The sequence below is a fragment of the Camelus ferus genome, chromosome 9 (assembly GCF_009834535.1).
Source record: "Camelus ferus isolate YT-003-E chromosome 9, BCGSAC_Cfer_1.0, whole genome shotgun sequence".
Taxonomy (NCBI): Eukaryota; Metazoa; Chordata; class Mammalia; order Artiodactyla; family Camelidae; genus Camelus; species Camelus ferus.
In genome coordinates this window covers 15,772,392-15,791,351 of record NC_045704.1, presented here as the reverse complement: position 1 = coordinate 15,791,351, position 18,960 = coordinate 15,772,392, and the positions used below count along the sequence as shown (strand labels likewise).

Here is an 18,960-nt window from a genome sequence, read left to right as displayed (position 1 = left end):
CACTTGTGGCCGTATTAGATAGGACAGGGCAGTGCTAGGGCTGATGGGCGTGACTATCAGGTAGTTTAAGGCCCCGGGGCGTGGCTACAGTGAGGGGCAGGGCGGAATGCTTGCCAGGTGGTGAGAGGGGTGCTAACGAGGTGTGTCGTTCCCCAGCCCACCCCACCCACAGCCCTCCCCACCGCCCCCTCTGCTTCCGCCAGGCTTGAAATAGCCGCTCCCGAAGGCAGCCTCCTAGGCCCTAGGTCGGGTGACTTGTTGACCGGAGTTGCGATGGAGTCAGAGTGGGATGCACTGAGAGTGCTGGGAGCAGTTACCGCCGTGTGTCTGCTGCTGTGGGTGACCTGGGGGTTGGTCTACACAGTCTATGTTTACCTGCTGCCCCAGGCGCGCCGGGGCGCCCCCTGGCTCCGGGCCCATGGAGCCTGGGCAGGTGAGGGAGGAGGGCTCCATGCCAGGCAGGTTGGGCTGGTTGGGGGGAGGGAAGGGGAAGGAGAGGCAGAAACAGGAACGAGGACAGACAGGTGAGGCCAGAGGATTCCTGGAAGCAAGACAGGTGAAGGCTGGAGCAAGAAGGTCAAGGGAGGCACAGGGTGCTTGAAGTCCCCAAACCTGTGCAGGTAAGACGAGCAGGTGTCAGAGACCTGAGCCCATGAAGGATGAGGACAAGAACCAGGAGGAGCTGGATCTCAGTGAGGGGGGTTCCCAGAAAAGGCGCAAAAACCCAGAAGAGGGAGAATGGAGGGGATGACAGGGTGGGATCTGGTCTGGCTCCCCCACCTACCTCCTGCTCCTTCTCTTGTTTCTAGTGGTGACAGGAGCTACCAGCGGCATTGGCAGGGCTTATGCACATGAGGTGAGCCAGCGCTTGGAGCCTAGTGGGTGGTGGGAAAGCTTCTCTTGTCTGTTTGCCTGTTGTCAGCTGCCCGTAAGAGACTGCGAATCGTGTGCTTTATCTGCTTCCCTCAGACGTCCTCTCCCCTAGGAAGCCTTCCCTCTGGCCCCCAGGCTGGGGGCAGGTGTTTACACTGGGCTTCTACAGATCCTTGATATTCTCCCATCGTCACCCTGATTTATTCATTCAAAACCTATTTATATGCCACCTCCACGTGCCAGGCATCTTCAAGGTACAAGGGTTACAGTGAACAAAATCGATTTGAAAAAAATCAAAAGACCTTGCCCTCGCAAAGCTTCTGTTCTAGTGAGGGGAGACAGGAGTAAATAAGGTAAACAAGTACAAAGGACGCTGGGTCAAATGATTACAAGGGTTAAGGAGAAAAATAAGTCAGAAAAGGAGGACAGGGAGCCCTGGGGATGTGCAGGTTCCAATTTTTATAATAGAGTAATCAGAGAAGGTGTCACTGAGAAGGCAACAATGGGCAAAGACTAGAAGGAGGTGAGGGAGGGAGTCATGTGAATTGGGAGAAGGAATTTCCAGGGAGAAGAAACAGCCAGTGCAAAGGCCCTAGGTAGGGAGTGTTGCATGTTGGAGAAGCAGGAAAGGGGCCACTGTGACTGTAAAAGTAAAAGGGAGAGGGGAGCTATGGGAGAGGAGGACAGAGATGCAATTTGAGGGCAAATCATGGGGAATCTGGTAGGTTATTGTGGGGACTTTAACATTTACTGAGTGAGATGGGATCTTGAGGGGGTTCTGAATATAAGAAGGATACAATACTATAGTGGGCAAGGGTGGAAGCAAGATCAGCTTAGAGGCTTTTGCAAAATCCAAGCAAGAGATCCTGATGATTTAGACCAGAGTGACAGTATTAGAGGTATGAAAAGTACTGGGGATTTGTATTGATTCTATTAAACAGACTGGAGGTGGAGTATGACTCCAAACTTTGGACCTTGTAACCTGAAACCTTGCTAAACTCACTTCATAGTTCTTTTTTTTTTTTTTTTAACTGAGTTATAGTCAGTTTACAATGTTGTGTCAATTTCTGGTGTACACTCCTTAGTTCTTGTAGCTTTTTTGTACATTTCTTAAAATTTTTCTGTGTAGACAATCATGTCATCTGAGTATAGAGACAATTTTATTTCTTCCTTTCCAGTCTGTATACCTATTATTTCTTTTTCTTGCCTTATTGTACTGGCTGGGAAATTAAATATGATGTTGAGAGGAATGCTAAGAGTGAACATCCTTGCCTTTTTTCCTGACCTTCGGGAAAAACCATTCAGGTTTTAGCCATTAAGTATAATGTTAGCTGCAGGTTTTTAAATGTATGCATGTGTGTATATATGTGTTTACATGACCTTATAAGGTTAAGGAAGATCTCTTCTATACCTAGATTGCTGAAAGTTTTTATCAAGGATGGAGGTTGACATTTGTCAATTAATTTTTCTTTGTCTGTTGAGGTACGCTCATAGGGTTTTTCTTCTTTAGTCTGTTTATATAATAAATTACATCAATTGATTTTTAAAATGTTAAGCTAACCCTGCATTCCTGCAATAAGCCCCATTTGGTGATTATCTATTATCCTTTTTCAATATTGCTGGATTTGATTTACTAATATTTTGTTGAGAATTTTTGTGTCTAAGTTTAGAGGGATATTAGTTTGTAATTTTCTTTTTTTTTTTAAATTGAAGTATAATTGACTTACAATGTGGTGTCAGTTTCTGGTGTACAACATAGTGATTCAGTTATACATATGTATTCTTTTCTGTTTCATTATAGGCTATTATAAGATATTGAATATAGTTCCCTGAGTTTGTAGTTTTCTTGTAATATCTTTGTTTGGTTTTTGCTATTAGGGTAATGCTGGCCTCATAAACTAAATTACCACAAGATTTTTGACCAAAATACCTCAAAGGATGGAGTTGCCATTACTGAGATGGAGTTGAAATGAGGGGACCAGGTTAAGGGGAAAGGGGAAGGAGTCTAGTTCTGGATATTCGAAGTTTAAGATACCAATTGAGAAGCATGCAGCAGAGAGGGCCCGCTCTGGAGTTCAGAGGGGTGGAGATGTACATTGAAGCATCATCAACATAACAATGCTACTTGAAGTTATGACACTAGAAAACAAACTTACGATTACCAGGGGGAAAGAGGGTAGGAAGGGATAAATTGGGAGTTTGGGATTTGCAGATACTAACGAGTATATATAAATTAGATAAACAACAAGTTTCTTTTGTACAGCACAGGGAACTATATTCAATATCTTGTAGTGACCTATAATGAAAAGAATATGAAAAGGAAGATATGTATGTATATGTCTGACTGAAACATTATGCTGTCCACCAGAAAGTGACGCAACATTGTAAACTGACTATACGTCAGTGAAAAGAAAAACAACTTTGCCTTAAGAAAAAAATTAAGTTATAAGACTAGATGAGACACCCATGGCCCTGGGGGCCCATGGAGAGGGGCAGCACGATCTGAATCACCCCATATTGCTCCCTACTGAGACAAAGTAGGGGCAAAACCAGCGTGGAAAGTGAGGTCTCGGAAACCGGGTAAGGAATGCTTCCAAGTAGAGGCGTGATGAATGTGTCATTTGCTGCTGGGAGATGCTGAGAACACAGCACTGGATTTAGCAACACAGAAGTTATTGGTGACTAGAGTGGCTTGGGTGGCCTGGTAGGAGCAGGAGCCCAGCTGGAATGGAAGCAAGAGGGTATGGGAAGAGAGCCAATGTCAACAACCCTTTCATGAACATTGAGTAAAGTGGGATGGGTGATAAGAAATGGCGCAATACCTGAACAGAGAAGATGGGAGTGATTCTGGCAGGTTTGCAAGCTGATGGGAATAATCCAGAAGAGGGAAAAGTTGTGATGTGGGGAAAGATGGGAGAAAGCTGAAGTGATGTCCTTGACGGCCAAGAAGGGAGGGGAGGCTAGAACACAAGGAGCCGGGCAACCCTGGGGGAAAGGGAGAGTACTTGGGTCTAGATGCGAGTCAGCCAGTAGTGATGGCTGCTCTGAGTCATTGCTGTCTGGGGACTGGTCTGTCCCAGCACCACGCTGTGAGCCCCATGAGGGCAGGGCTGTGGCTGTGCCACCAAGCACAGGGCCAGGCACAAATGGATTCTGGGCAAATGTTTGTTGAATGAATAAATGCCCTTCACAGCATCAACCTCTAAGATGCATGAGGCTGTTGAGATGTTTGTGTCCAACCTCCCCCCAAAGCTGATGGACACTCAGTCCCACGTAACACATCACCCTCAGACATGCAGGTTGAGAGGGTCAGACCTGCACCAAAATGCTGCTCAGCACCCATTCCACAAATGTCTGCTAACTCTGTTTCAAGGGGTAGGGCATTCAAGGCAGCAGGAACAGCATGTGCAAAGGCCCAGAGGCAGGAAAATTCAGAAGGTGCTTTTGGGGCTGTTGAACTGCCTGCTGAGCCTGGATTCCCACAGAGGGCCACTGGCAGGAGGGACAGCTGAAGACTCAGGCTAGACCCAGGCCACTCAGGGCCAGGGTGATGAGTGTGGTTTTATCTCCAGGACCCTGGGGAGTCAAAGCAGGTTCTGAGTAGGAAAGGCAGAAGCAGGTTTGTGTTTTAGAGAGAGCTCTCTGGCTACTGAGAGAGACCGAGTCTATCTTGGGCATCCGGTGTTTCCAGCACCACCCAGCAAAGGGCAGGGGCTCAGTAAACACATTTTGAAGAAATGCATGAAGGAAGGAATGCAAATCACTGGATTCTTTATATCACTGAGAATAAAAGCCAAAGTCTTAACTGGGCCGTCCGGAGCCCCATGATTTAGTTCTCTGTCCGCCTAGCTGAGATCCTGGGTACCGGCCAAGTCATTCAGTGCACACTGTACTGTTTGCTGTCCTCTAAGCTGCCAGCCTTTGTGCAAGGGTCTTTGCACTTGCTGCTCTCTCTGCCTGGAATACTATTTCCCTAGAATGCGTGCTCCAGTTTCCGAGTTTCTCTTTTGTTCACCTCTGCATCCACCAGTGCCTGCAACACTGCATCAGACTGTCAGCATCTGGTAACTATTTGTGGAATTGGTGAGTAAGTCAATGAATGCATCCCCCGCAGCTTGCCCGGAGAGGTCTGAACATCGTCCTCATCAGTCGAGACCCGAGCAAGTTGGAACACGAGGCCAAGGAGATAGGTGAGGAGGGGAGAGGGGCTAGGAATGTCCTGGGGTGATACCAGGGCATGGTCGGGGCGGGTGCGGGGAGAGGCCTCCCTCTGCATCTGGGGCCATCGAAGGATGGGGTAGGGGCAGGAAGTGAACAAGGACTGGGGTGGGATGGGGCAAAGGTGGGACTGAATTCCAGCTAAGGTTCTGGCTCTCAATGCCCCCGTACCCCTCCCCAGAGCGGCTTTATGGCCGAAGCACCCGAGTCATCCAGGCTGATTTCACCGGGGGCTTGGAGATCTATGAGCCCATTGAGGCAGGACTGAAGGACCTGGAGATTGGAATACTGGGTATGTCCCCATGCCCTCTGGGAGGAGCGCTGCCCTCAACATGCTCGCCCTCCCTTGGTCGCCACCCTGTCCCCCGGGAACTGTTTGGAGTGACGCAAACAATGTGTCCCCTCTCACTCAGTGAACAATGTGGCCAAGCAATATGCAGACAACTTGGGTAAACTGCTCGACTTTGAGGACACCGCCCAAGTAAGTAAAACCGAGTACCCGTCCGTGGTCACCCCTTCTTCACGCTGCTCCCTCTGTAGTTTCAGGCAGGTAATCTGTTGCCTTCCTGGAAAAAATGATCTGAAAGCTACAAATTTATGACGTCTAGGATGTGAAGGAGGCTTCCTTCCATGGGGCGCCCTTCTGCAGTGCCCAACCGTACAAGCGTTCAAGCTGAGGCTGCTTCTCTCTGCCCTTTTGTATTCGCTGGTGCCGACTTTAAGGGGACATGACTCACGTAGGAAAGTCAGTGCCTCAGTTTCGTATCTAGAAAATGGGAATGCATATTTTTGCTGGCCTCATAGGGCTGATATGACAATGGAATAAAATAATGCACATAAACCTAAGCTGTGTGCTCCATAAATGTTGGCTATTCAGTGTTTGATTTCTTTCGTTCTTTTTTTTTTTTTTTTTTAAATAGAGGTACCTGGGAATTGAACCCAAGACCTTGGGCATGCTAAGTATGAGCTATACCCAGCCACCCCTGAGTGTTGGCTAGTATTAGACATAGACAAAACAGAAGATAAGGATGACTTTTAAATTTTACATATTATTATTTCAAAAGTAATGCATGGCTCACTTTATAAAATTTAAAGGAGAGGCAGCCAGTGTCTCCTCCCTCAGGTGTTAGAGGAAGTTGTGGCTGGAGATGAACCCTGCATTTGAGAACGATTAAGAAACTGGATAAAAGATTTTTTAACACCTTTATTGTGGTGTGGTTCCTGTACAGTAAACTACAATATTTCAAATGTACAATTTGATTAATTTTGATAGATATCTACACCAATGAAGCCACTACCACAGTCAAGATAGCTAACATTTCCATCACTCCCCGAAAGATGAAATTTTCAGATTCCTAATTTATCCCTTCACACCCCTCTTTACCCTCTGATAACCCTAAGTTTGTCCTCTATGTCTGTGAGTCCTGTTTCTGTTTTGTAGATAACTTCATTTGCATCCTTTTTATTAAAGATTACACATATAAGCCATATCATATGGCATTTTTACTTTCTCTTTCTGGCTTACTTTACTTAGAATGATGATCTCCAGGTCCATCCATGTTGCTGCAAATGGCATTATTTTATTCTTTTTAATGTCTGAGTAGTATTCCAGTGTGTGTGTGTGCACGTGCGCACACATACACGCGCCACCTCTTCTTCATCCAGTCTTGTGTTGATGGACTTCTGGGTTGTTTTCACCTCTTGGCTATTGTATACAGTGCTGCTATGAACACTGGGGTGCATGTGTCTTTTTGAATCATATTTTTCTCCAAGTATATGTCAGGAGTGGGATTGCTGGATCATATGAAGTCAATTTTTAGTTTTTTAAGGAACCTCCATACTCTCCTTCACAGTGGCTGTACCAATTTACATTTCCACCGACAGTGTAGGAGGGGTCCTTTTTCTCCCTACCTTCTCCAGCATTTATGGTTTGTGGACTTTTTAATGATGGCCATTCTGACTGGTGTGAAGTGATACCTCATGGTAGCTTTGATTTGCATTTCTCTAACAATTGGTGACGTTGAGCATCTTTTCACGTGCTTGTTGGCCATCTGGATGTCTTCTTTGGAGAGATGTCTATTTAGGTCTTCTGCCCACGGATAAAAGATTTTTAAAATAACTGTTTGAAGGTATCATAGAACTACTAAGGCGATGAGGAATGCTGCGCCAAGATTTGAGGGAAGAGAGACTCCAAGAGGAGTAAAGCTGGTATTTGAAGCAACATTTTCCTTCCAAGTGGATGAGTGTTTAAGAGGCTAAGCAAGAGTTTTCATCATACGTTTGGAGCCACAACAAATAATGTAGTTCAAAGCTTTGGAAAAAATCCCAGGCTTTAGGTTAGGGTCCTGAAAACGATAATCTAAGAGTCAGGGTAAAGTAGGTTTCACAGGAACTGAAGCCAGATTTCAAACTATCTCAATGCTCTTTGGGATTCAGTTGATCTGATGTTTTAGCGCCCCCTAGTTTAGCTGCCTGGGAGAAGCAAAGCAAAACAAAATCTATCATTTTTAGAGAAAAACCGATGTAGTCCAGAGCCTTGAATTAGCAATACAGTTTTTAAATATTAAATACCCAGCACCCAACAAAATATAACCTGGAACATTAAAAGAAAAATCGTGATTGAGAGCAAAAGAAATAATAGATAATGTAAAGTAGGTCTACATGTGACCAAGATAATGGAAACAGCAGCACAGATTTTTTTGAAAATACATTCCGCCTCTCTCTCTCTTTTTTAATTGGAGTATTGTTGATTTACAGTGTTACAGTTAGTTCCTGGTGTACAGGCCAGTAACTCAGTTATACACATTTTTTTTCATATTCATTTTCATTGTAGGTTATTACAAGCTATTGAATATAGTTCCCTGTGCTATAAAGTAGGACCTTGTCATTTATCTATTTTGTATATAGGAGTTTCTATCTGCTAATCCCAAACTCCTAATTTATCCCTCCTCCCTTTCCCCTTAGCTAACCATAAGTTTGTTTTCTATGTCTGTCAGTCTATTTCTGTTTTGCAAGTAAGTACATTTGTGTCATTTTTTAAAGATTCCACATATAAGTGATATCATATGATATTTGTCTTTCTCTGTCTCACTTACTTCACTTAATATGGCGATCTCCAGGTCCATCCATGTTGCTGCAAGTGGCATTATTTTATTCTTTTTTATGGCTGAGTAGTATTCCACTGTGTATATATACCACAACTTCTTTATCCAGTCATCTGTTGATGGACATTTAGGTTGCTTCCACATCTTCGCTACTGTAAATAGTGCTGCTATGAACATTGGGGTGCATGTAAGAATAGATTTTTTTTTTAAATCATGACATAGATAATATAAAATTTACCATTTTAAAGTGTGCAACTTAGTGGCATTACATTCATTCACAGTGTTGCACAGACATCACCACTATCTATTTCCAGAACTTTTTCATCACCTCAAACAGAAACTCTGGTCCTATTAAGCAGTACCTCCCCAGTCTTCCCTATTCCTCACCCCTGATAACATCTATTTCTACTTTCTGCCTCTGTGAACTTGCTAATTCTAGATGCATTATACAAATGGAATCACAGAATAGTTTTCCTTTTGTGTATGGCTTATTTTACTTACCACAGTGTTTTCAATTTCATCCATGTTGTAGCAGGTGTCAGAACTTCATTCCTTTTATTTTCTTTATTTTTAAGTTATGGCAAATGTACATAACATAAATCTTGTCATTTTTAACTATGTTGAAGTGTACAGCTCAGTGGCATTACTGTACATTTACCTTGTTGTGAAACAGTCACCGCTATCCATCTCCAGAATGTTTTCAGTATCTCATACTGAAACTCTGTACCATTTAAACAGTAACCCCCCCATCCCTCCCTACCCACAGCTCCTGGCAACCACCATCCTACTTTGAAAAAATTTTTTCTTTTGGATTTTTTTTGGAGGGGGAGGTAATTAGGTTTCTTTCTTTATTTGTTTTACTATTTTTTTTAAACGAATGCACTGGGGATTGAACCCAGGACCTCTGCATGCTAAGCATGTGCTCTACCACTGAGCTATACCCTCCCCCATCCTACTTTCTGTCTCTATGAACTTGACTATTCTAGGTGCCTCATATAAGTGGAATCATACAGTATCTGTCCTTCTGTGCTTGGTTTATTTCTAGTGTAGTATAGTATTATCAAGGTTCATCCATGTTGTAGCATGTCACAATTTTATCCCTTTTTAAGGCTGAATGATATTCCATTGTATGTATGTATCACATTTATCTGTTGATAGACATTTGGGTTGTTTCCACCTTGTGGTTATAATGAATAATGATGCTATGAATGTTAGTGTACAAATATGTTTGTGTTCCTGCTTTTAATTCTTTTGGTTATATACCCAGAAGTAGAAATGATGGATGCAAGATTAGTTTGGCTATTCAGGGTCCCTTGAGATTCCCTATGAATTTTGGGGTGGGTTTTTCTACTTCTGAAAAAAAAATGCTGTTAGGATTTTTATAGAGTTTGTATTGAGTCTGTAGATCACTTTGGGTATACTGTCGTCTTAGCAATATTAAGTCTTCCAATCCACGTACATGGGATGTCTTTCTGATCTCTTCTCTAATATCTTTCAGTAATGATTTGTAGTTTTCAGTATATGTCTTTCCTTCTTGCTTAAGTTAATTCCTAAGTACATTTATTCTTTTATTCTTTTTGATGCTATTGCAAGTGGTATTTTTTTCATAACTTCCCTTTTGGGTTGTTCATTGTTCATCTGTAAAAATGCAGCTGATTTCTTGGTGCTGATTTTGTACCTTGTGACTTTGTGAATTTGTTTATTAGTTCTCACTTTTTTTTGTGGAATCTTTAAACTTTCTCCGTGTAAGATCATATAATCTGCAAACAGAGATAATTTTGTTTCTTCCTTTCCAGTTTTTGAATGCCTTTAACTTCTTTTCTTGGCCTAGTTGCTCTGGCTAGAACTTCCAATACTATATTGAATAGAAATAGCAAAAGCAGGAAACGCTTTCATCTTTTCACTGTTGAGTGTGATGTTAGCTGTGGGCTTTTTATACTATTATATGTATTATTATGTGCATTATCCATATATTTATTATGTTGAGATAGTTTCCTTCTATTCATAGTTTGAGTGTTTTAATTATAAAAGGTGTTGAAATTTGTCCATTTCATCTAGATTATCCAATTTATAGGTATATGGTTGTTCACAGTGCTCTCTTTAATCTTTTTTCTTTTTTTAATTTTATTCCTTGCTTTTTTTTTTTTTTTTTACAATCGATGAACCAACATGGACACATTATTATCAACCAAAGTCCATAGTTTACATTAAGGTTCACTCTTGATGTTGTACATTCTATGGGTTTTGACAAATGCATAATGACATGTAGCCACCACTATAGTATCATACAGAGTAATTTCATTGCCCTAAAAATCCCTTGTGCTCCATCTATTCATTCCTCCCTCCCTCCCTCTCCCCAGACCCCTGGAAATCATGATCTTTTTATTGTTTCTATAGCTGTGCCTTTTCCAGAATGTCCATTGGTTGGAATCATACAGTTTGTAGCCTTTTCAGACTGGCTTCTTTCATTTAGTAATATGTCTTTTAAATTTCTTCCATGCCTTTCATGGCTTGATAGATCCTATTTTTTTTTTACTGCACATATATTTTTAATTTACATATACGTACTGTTCATTGTTTCTAAGAATGTTTAGAGCTTTAGCTTTTTAAACTTATGTAGTTATCAAAGGAATAAAGACACCCACAAAATAACAATTAATTCAAAAAGATACATACACCCTGCTATTAACAGCAACATTATTTATAATTGCCAAGATATGGAAGCCTCCTAAGTGCACATAAATAGTTGAACAGACAATGAAGATGCAGCATACATATATATGTGATGGAATACAGCTCACCCATAAGAAAGAAGGATATTTTGCCATTTGTGGCCCTTCATTCACTTTTTGTTTTTCACTTCAAAAACTGGAATTTTATAGCTGGCAGAGACATTTCCATTACATCAAAAACAACAAAATACCTAGTAATAAACTTAACCAAGGAGGTTACCTGTACTCTGAAAACCAAAATGACACAAAGAAATGGAGAGATTTCTTGTGCTCTTGGATTGGAAGAATCAACACTATCAAAATGGCCACACTACCCAAAGCAATCCACAGATCCAACGCAACCCCTGTCAAAATACTTAAGACATTCCTCACAGAACTAGAACAAACAATTCCAAAATTTGTAAGGAACCACAAAGGACCCCAAACAGCCAAAGCAATCCTTTGTAGGTCTCTTTTTTTCCCTCTTTCTTCTTTTTGTTCTCTTTTCTTATGGTTTGATGACTACAGAAGGTCCTTTAACATTTGCTGTAAAGCTGGTTTGGTGGTGCTGAGCTCTTTTAGCTTTTGTTTATCTGTGAAGCTTTTGATTTCTCCATCAAGTCTGAATGAAAGCCTTGCTGGATAGAGTATTCTTGGTTGTAAGTTTCCCCCTCGCATCACTATAAATATATCATGCCACTTCCTTCGTTTCAGAGTTCTGCTGAAAAAGATAACCTTATGGGAGTTCTTTAATCCTTTTTATTTCTGTAGAATCAGTAGTAATGTCCAACTTTCATTTCTGGTTTTAGTAATTTCAGTATTGTTTTCCTTAATCAATTTTGATAAATGTCAAATTTGTTCATCTTATCAAAGAATCAACTTTTGGTTTCCTTGATTTTCTTTATTATTTGTTCAATCTCTATTTTATTTTTCTCTGCTGTAATCTACTTATTTTGTTCTGTTAGCTTTCGGTTTACTTTGTTCTTCTTTTTCTAGTTCCTTAACTTATAGAGTTAAGTTGTTGATTTGAGGTAAGTTTTTCTTTTTTAAAGCATATATTTACAGCTATTAATTTTCCCCTTAGCACTGCTTTTACTGTGTCCCATAAGTTTTGGAATGTTGCGTTTTAATTTCCATTTTCATTTGTCTCTAAGTATTTTTAAATTTCCTTTGTAATTTCTTCGTTGATTCATTGGTGTTTGAGAGTTGTAGAAATTCTTTATATATTATGGATATTAATCCCTAATCAAATGAATGACTTGCAAATGTCTCCTGCCATTTTGTGAGTTACCTTTTCACTCTGTCAGTAGTCTTTTAATATACAAAAGGTTTTAATTTCCATGACATACAGTTTATCTATTTTTCTTTTGCTGCTTGTTCTTTTGTTATCACCCAACTTTAATGACACACAACATATGCAGAATATGAATTATTTTCTTGAACATACAGAACATTTCACAAAACATAAATTCAACAAGTATCAGACTCCAAATGATATAATTTGTTCTCTTTCCATAGTGAAACTAAGCTAGAAATAAATTATTTAAAAAGTTGGGGGACACTTATGTGTTTGGAAATTAGATAATACACTTAAAGAAAGTTCCTGGGTCACAAATGACAATAAAGCTAGGAAACGTTTTGAGCTAAATGATACTAAAATCCTACACATCAAAATTTGTGGGATGCAAAGAAAATATATAAACTTAAGTGCATGCATTAAAAGAGTAGGCTGAAAATCAATTATTTAACTGCCCATCTCAGGAAGTTAGAAAAAAAAAATCAAAGAAAACATAATGATGGAAATAATGACGATAAGAGCAGGCATTCATGCAATAGAATATATTGAAGCTTTCAAAACAGAGCATTTAGAAAGTCAAAACTTTGCACTGAAGGACTTTTAAATAAAATTGACAAAACCTTTTAGATTGATCAAGAAAAGATGAAGAGAAGGCACAAATAACTAATATCTTAAATGAAGGTAAAGGTACCCATGGAGTTATTAAAAATATAAAAAGGTCCTTCTAAGTCTTAATGGCAACAATTTGAAATGTTAGATTACTCAAGGCATTTCCTAGGAAACATGATGTATTCAAACAAATACAAGAAAAAGTAGAAAACTTGACTAGTGCTTTATCTGTTCAAGAAATTGAGTCCTGTAAAATACTGTAAAACTTCGTCACAATCTTGGTTACTCTTGGAGGGGTCATGTGTGGAAAGAAACATGGGTGGGGGCTTCTCAGGAGTTGATAATTTTATTTTTTAAAAACTGGATGCTGGTTACATGGCTGTATCCAGTTGGTGAAAATTCATGAAGCCATACACCTGTAATATGGGCACATTTCAGGATCTATATTGTTCTTCAATAGAAAGTGTCAAAAAGATAAAAATATAAAACCTTCCCATAAATAAAATCTCCAGGCCCTGATGCCTTTATCAGTGAGCTGCCAAATACTTAAGGTCAAAGTAATAACAATCTTATCCAAATTGTTTCGAAGACTAGAAAAAGAGCACACACTTTCTAACACATTTTATGAGGGGTTATAACCATCATACCAAAACCTGACAAGGAAATTATAGGAAAGAAAAATTTGAGCTTAATCTCCTTCAGGAACTTAAATACAAATACCCTGAACAAAATAATTAGTTAAATATGTCCTGTGATATATAAAAAGAATTACATATCATGATCAAATGAGCTTTATTCCAGGAATGCAAATGATTCAGAATTTTAAAATCAATCTAGATAATCTAGATATTAACAGAAAACACGGGAGAAAAACTGTATGATCATCTGGATAGATACAGAGAAAGTAACAATTAATTGCTAAGAGTTAACACACGCTCATTATTTTTTAGAAAGTAAACTAAGAATAGAGAGAAACTGCCTTGATCTGACTGACTTCAAAGAACTTGCAACTAGCATCATACCTATTCTATGAGATTGGGAACAAGACAAGGAAGCCTGCTATGACCTCTTCTGTGTAACATTTCATGGGAGGTCCTACACAGTGACATAAGATAAAAAAATAGATCAAAGTTATAAAGCCAGGGAAGGAAGAAATACAGATATCATTATTTGCAGACGACGAAACTGTATATGCAGAAAATCCAGAAGAATTTATTCATCATTTCAGTGAATTCTGTATCTGTATACCAGCAATGAACAATTAGAACGTAACTTTTAAGATAAGATTTATTTATTTAATTATCTATTTCTCTATCTATTTATTTCTAATGGTGGTCCTGGGGATTGAACCCAGGACCTCATGCATGCCAAGCAGGCACTCTACCACTGAGCTATACCCTCCCCCCACCTATGAATTTTAAAAATGCAAACAACCCAGTTGAAAAATAGGAACTAGGCTTGAACAGGCACTCTACAAAAGAGAAAATTCAAGCAGCCAATGAATATACAAAAGTGTATTCAACCTCATTCTTATTAGGGAACTACCAATTAACACCAGAGTGAGCTTCAAGAACGCAGCCACGACAATGGTTAACAGTAAAGTATTGACAGTGCCAAGTGTTGCTGGGGATTGTGGAATAACTAGAATTCTTAAGCTTTTCTAGTGGGCATATAAACTTGGACAACTGGGGGGGACTGCTTGGCAGTACCTCCTAATATGCATTTTCTGCCATCCAGCCACTTCAATCCTGGTTGTATAAGAGTGCGCATATGCGCCGAAAGACACACACAAGGATGTTCCTAGATAAGTTGTTTGTGATAGCTCCAAACTGGACACGACCTCAATGTCAGTCAGTAGTTGATCAGACCCATAAAGCATGCTCTAGTCATACAATGGAAAATTATCACAATGAACACGAATGAAGAACTTCTGCTACACGGAATGGGGATGAATCTTATAATGTTTGACAAACAATGTCAGAGATACAAGAATACATACTGTATGACTCCACTTATATGAAGTTCAGAACCACAAAACTATTCTGCAGCATGTTAGAGGTCAGGACAGTGGTTAACTGGGGGAAAAGCAAGAGTAATGACTGCAAGAGATGAGGAATCTGGAAAACTGTCAAACTTTGTTTTTTTAGATGGGTAGAGGTTAAAGATTTGGATTCATTTTTTACAGTAAAGATTCGTGCACTTTGGCATTGTATGGTATACGTTTATAAAAAATTTACTGATCAAAAAATCCAAAGAAAGAAGTTTATGAAGTGAAGGTGAAAATCTCCCTTCTCCCTCCAATCCTATAACTCAAAAGTGACCCCAAATTTAAAATGTGGTAGGTAGTTTTCCCTCTGTGCATATAGGAAGATGTGTGTGTGTGTGTTTAAATTCAGATAGAGGCAGCCTATTGTTCTGTGTTTTGCCTTTCACAAGAGGCATATTATCTTGGGGGTCATTCTCATCGGAATAATGAGTGAACCACTCTTTTTACTTGTTGCTCAGTGATCCATCCATTGGCTACACTGTGTTTATTTAGTCATCTCGGTATTGATGAGCATTCAGGATGCTTCCTGTTATATGTGACTACAAATTGTGTTGGAATGAATACCTCTGGACATGTGCATTTCTCACATGTGTGAGTATCTTGGAAAGGAATCACATTTCCAGAAGTAGGTCAAAGGGTAGGTGCATTTTAATTCCTTATATATGTGGAATCTCAAAAAAAAACACACACACACAAATGAACTTATTTACAAAACATAAACAGACTCACGGACATAGAAAACAAACTTATGGTTGTGGAGGAGTAGGGGGTAGGAAGGGATAAATTGGGAGTTCGAGATTTGCAGGTACTAACTACTATATATAAAATAGGTTTCTACTGTATAGCACAGGGAACTATATTTAATATCTTGTAGTAACCTATAATGAAAAATAATACGAAAAGGAATATATGTATGTATATGCATGACTAAAACATTATGCTGTACACCAGAAATTGATATGACATTGTTAACTGACTATACTTCAATATATGTATATTTTTTAAAAAGGTAGGTGCATTTTAAATTCTATAGATCCTACATTAAAGAGCAAAAAATGTGTTCCACCATGAAAGAAAAGTAAGCTAGAAAGTAAGAAAATGTGGGGGTTGTGCCAGGGCTGTGGAAGGGAAGGACTGAATTGGTTCTGCTTCTTTCCCCAGAAACTGTCGGATATTATAAACTGCAATATGATGTCTGTGGTCCAGGTAAGACTGCGTTCAGAGGAACTGGGTTCAAGTTTAGCATAGCTCTGACCACTCTGGGTGGTCCCCAGCATCCCCCAGCACTGGGCCCAGCCTGGAGAAGTGCTAGGGGAATATTCCCAGAGGGAAGGTAGGAAGATGGGAGTGAACTTGAGGAGGCTGCAGGAGTCTGAGTAGGCGGAAGTGTTGGAAAGGGAAAGACGAGGCCCTCCCCATTCCTCCTGCAGATGACTCGAATCGTCTTGCCACAAATGGTTACCAGGTAAGAGGCAGTCTCTTTGTCTTCCACTCGGGATCTTATCCTCATCCAACCTCCGAGCTTTTTCCATTCCCCAGCCGTCCCATTCCGCTGTCCCACCCACATTCCCAACTCTTACCCGTCCCTCTGATCCTTCTCAGCTTAGGATGCCGATGAGGGATGGAGGTGGGGAAATCACTCGGACCATCTCTTCTCCACTGGCAGTAACCGCCTTCCAAATAATGCTTCCTCCTCCAGGCGCAAAGGCATCATCATCAACATATCTTCGATAGTGGACAGGAACCCCTTTCCGTTTATAGCAATGTATGGAGCCACCAAGGTACCCAGACCCACAGACGGGGCGAGGGCTGGATGCCATGCTGAAATTCCCGCAGTAGCCTTTAAGTCTGGCATTGAAGGTTATGGTGAAAAAGTCCTGAATGGGTGTGCCGTGATGTATCACCTGCGTCTGAGGCTATAAATAGGTCAGACAGACATCTGGGGCACCGTCCAGTAGGCAAGCGAAATGGTTTGTTTGTTTTTTAAGAGAAACGGATGGCTAGGGGTGAAGAGAACCGGTGACGTGGGAGGAGGGCAGGGAATTCAGAGACTGGCCGGGGTAGAATGGAGAGTGAGTGTGTGGAAACAGAGGAGGGCTTGGAGCGGGGAAGCATTCACGTGTTAAGTTTGAAGACTTGGACCGTGAGCGGGGGCGGCGGGTGGGGGCCTCCGGGAGCCTGGGAGTGTTCTAGGATCTGGGACGGCCCTGGGGCGACGGCGGACGGGAGGAGTCTGCCCAAGGAACGCTCTTGGTCCTGTGGCCCTCCTTCTCCTTCTCCGCAGGCCTTTGTGCGAAGCTTCTCCGCGTCCCTGAAAGCAGAGTACAGCTCCGAGGGGGTCCTCGTGCAGGTGCCTGACTCTGCAGGGAGGGAGCTCAAAAGGGCCGAGGCGACAGAGGCAGCTCAGAAGGGCAGGGGGTCTGACAGGGGAAAGGAACTTAGAGACCGCGGAGGCTCTTAGGAGCAGGGGCCGGGGCCAGGGCCGGGGAGCGGGAGGCGGGCCTGAGAGAGGTTTGCTACCCGGCGGAGCTTCCGGGGAGCAGCGCTCAGAAGCCAGTGTGCTCTCGAGGGGGCGTGGCGTAAAGAGGCGTGGTCTGGGCTGCCTGGGGGCGTGGTCTCAAGGACCAGAGCTCGGAGATTGGCGTGTGAACCAGACCCCGGGATGCTCAGACAGGGCCTGGGAGCTTACGCTGGGGGGAGGGGAGTTCATTTCTTGATCCCCTTCCTTCCTACAGACCGTGAGCCCCTTTATAGTTGAAACAAATATGACCTTGGCCATGAAAAATCGATTTCTGGTGGTGAATGCCCACGACTTCGCTCGGCAGGCATTGGACACGCTGGGCCTCACCTCCTATACCCCCGGGTGCCTCCGCCACGCCTTGCAGGTGCTTTCCTGGGGCAATCCTAGGCAAAGAGCTGGATGGGACAGTCCCTGGCCCGGATCCACTAGTCCTCAGAAAGGGAGAGACATCCAGAGAAGGGAGGGCCGCCACCCTGGGCTGGGGAGCTGGGAGAGGAGTTGGGAGACGCAGGAATGGGGTGTATCTTGAACTTTGGTACCTCTCCTTCTCAGGGTCTCCTGCTGGCTATCTTCCTGCCCAGTTGGTTTTGTTGCAGTCGCGAAGGAGTAAAGCTTTTGTCTCTGTTTGCGAATTGGAGTAGGGAACAGTCACTTCCTAGAAGAACTCGATAAAAAGCCTTGGAGAGGCATGGCCACTTGTCCGTCGTCCCCAGCTCCCCCGTTCCCTCCAGAATCCTGGACCAGAGCTGCTGATGTTAGAAAAGATGGCCCACACGTCGAAACAGACGGACAAGCAGGCCAATGGAACAGAACTGGATCCCCAAACGCCTGGACATTTAGTGACAACTGTGGCATCTCAAATCTTTGGCAGGAAGATGGAGTTTTTAATATGTGGCACTGAAACAACTAGATAGACATTTGGAGAAAAACAAATATATACGTATATACACATATATAAATTGTAGCGATGATGGTTGCACAACTTTGTGAAACACTAAAAACCACTAAATTGTACACACTAAAAGGTATGTGAATTATATCTCAATAAAAAACTTTTAAAAGAGACCCCCCAGTGTGTGTCCAAATATATCTCTATATATAATTAGATCCAATCCTCACACCCTGTACCTGCATAAACTTCAAATGAATCAGAAATCCCTGTGTAAATATGGAAACATAACAAGTAGAAGCCATGAATTTCTTTCCATCTTGGAAGTGGGAGAATCTTTCTAATTACTACTGAAAATTAAAAGCAGCAAAAAACAAAAAAACCCAACCTAACAAATATCAAACTTTAGTTAATGATATGCAGGCTAAATTATTTAGAAAAAGTGTACTGATGTCTGTAACTTACTTTGAAATGCATTAAAAAGTTAGATTAATTAATGGATGAATAGAATGTATAGAAATATGGTTAGACAAGTATGGTAAAATGTTAATAATAGAATCTAAGTGTACATGTTCCCTGTACACTTCTTTCAACTTTCCTGTGTGTTTAAAATTTTTCATAATAAACTGCTGGGGAAATCCAGGAGCAATACAATTAAATTTATAAATAAAACAACTTAAGTAGATTTAGA

At 41.4% G+C, this 18,960-nt stretch overlaps 1 protein-coding gene across 1 annotated transcript; it reads left to right on the top strand.

Moving 5' to 3' along the window:
• Positions 1-222: 222 nt before the first annotated feature.
• LOC102505228 (very-long-chain 3-oxoacyl-CoA reductase-B) lies at positions 223-18,423 on the top strand. The gene is made up of 11 exons (XM_014551827.2): positions 223-433; positions 810-856; positions 4,988-5,063; positions 5,273-5,383; positions 5,505-5,572; positions 16,021-16,065; positions 16,290-16,324; positions 16,559-16,640; positions 17,144-17,209; positions 17,595-17,744; positions 17,933-18,423. Exons 1-11 carry the CDS (start codon positions 274-276, stop codon positions 18,050-18,052), a joined length of 960 nt encoding a protein of 319 aa, XP_014407313.1. The 5' UTR covers positions 223-273; the 3' UTR covers positions 18,053-18,423.
• Positions 18,424-18,960: the final 537 nt, after the last annotated feature.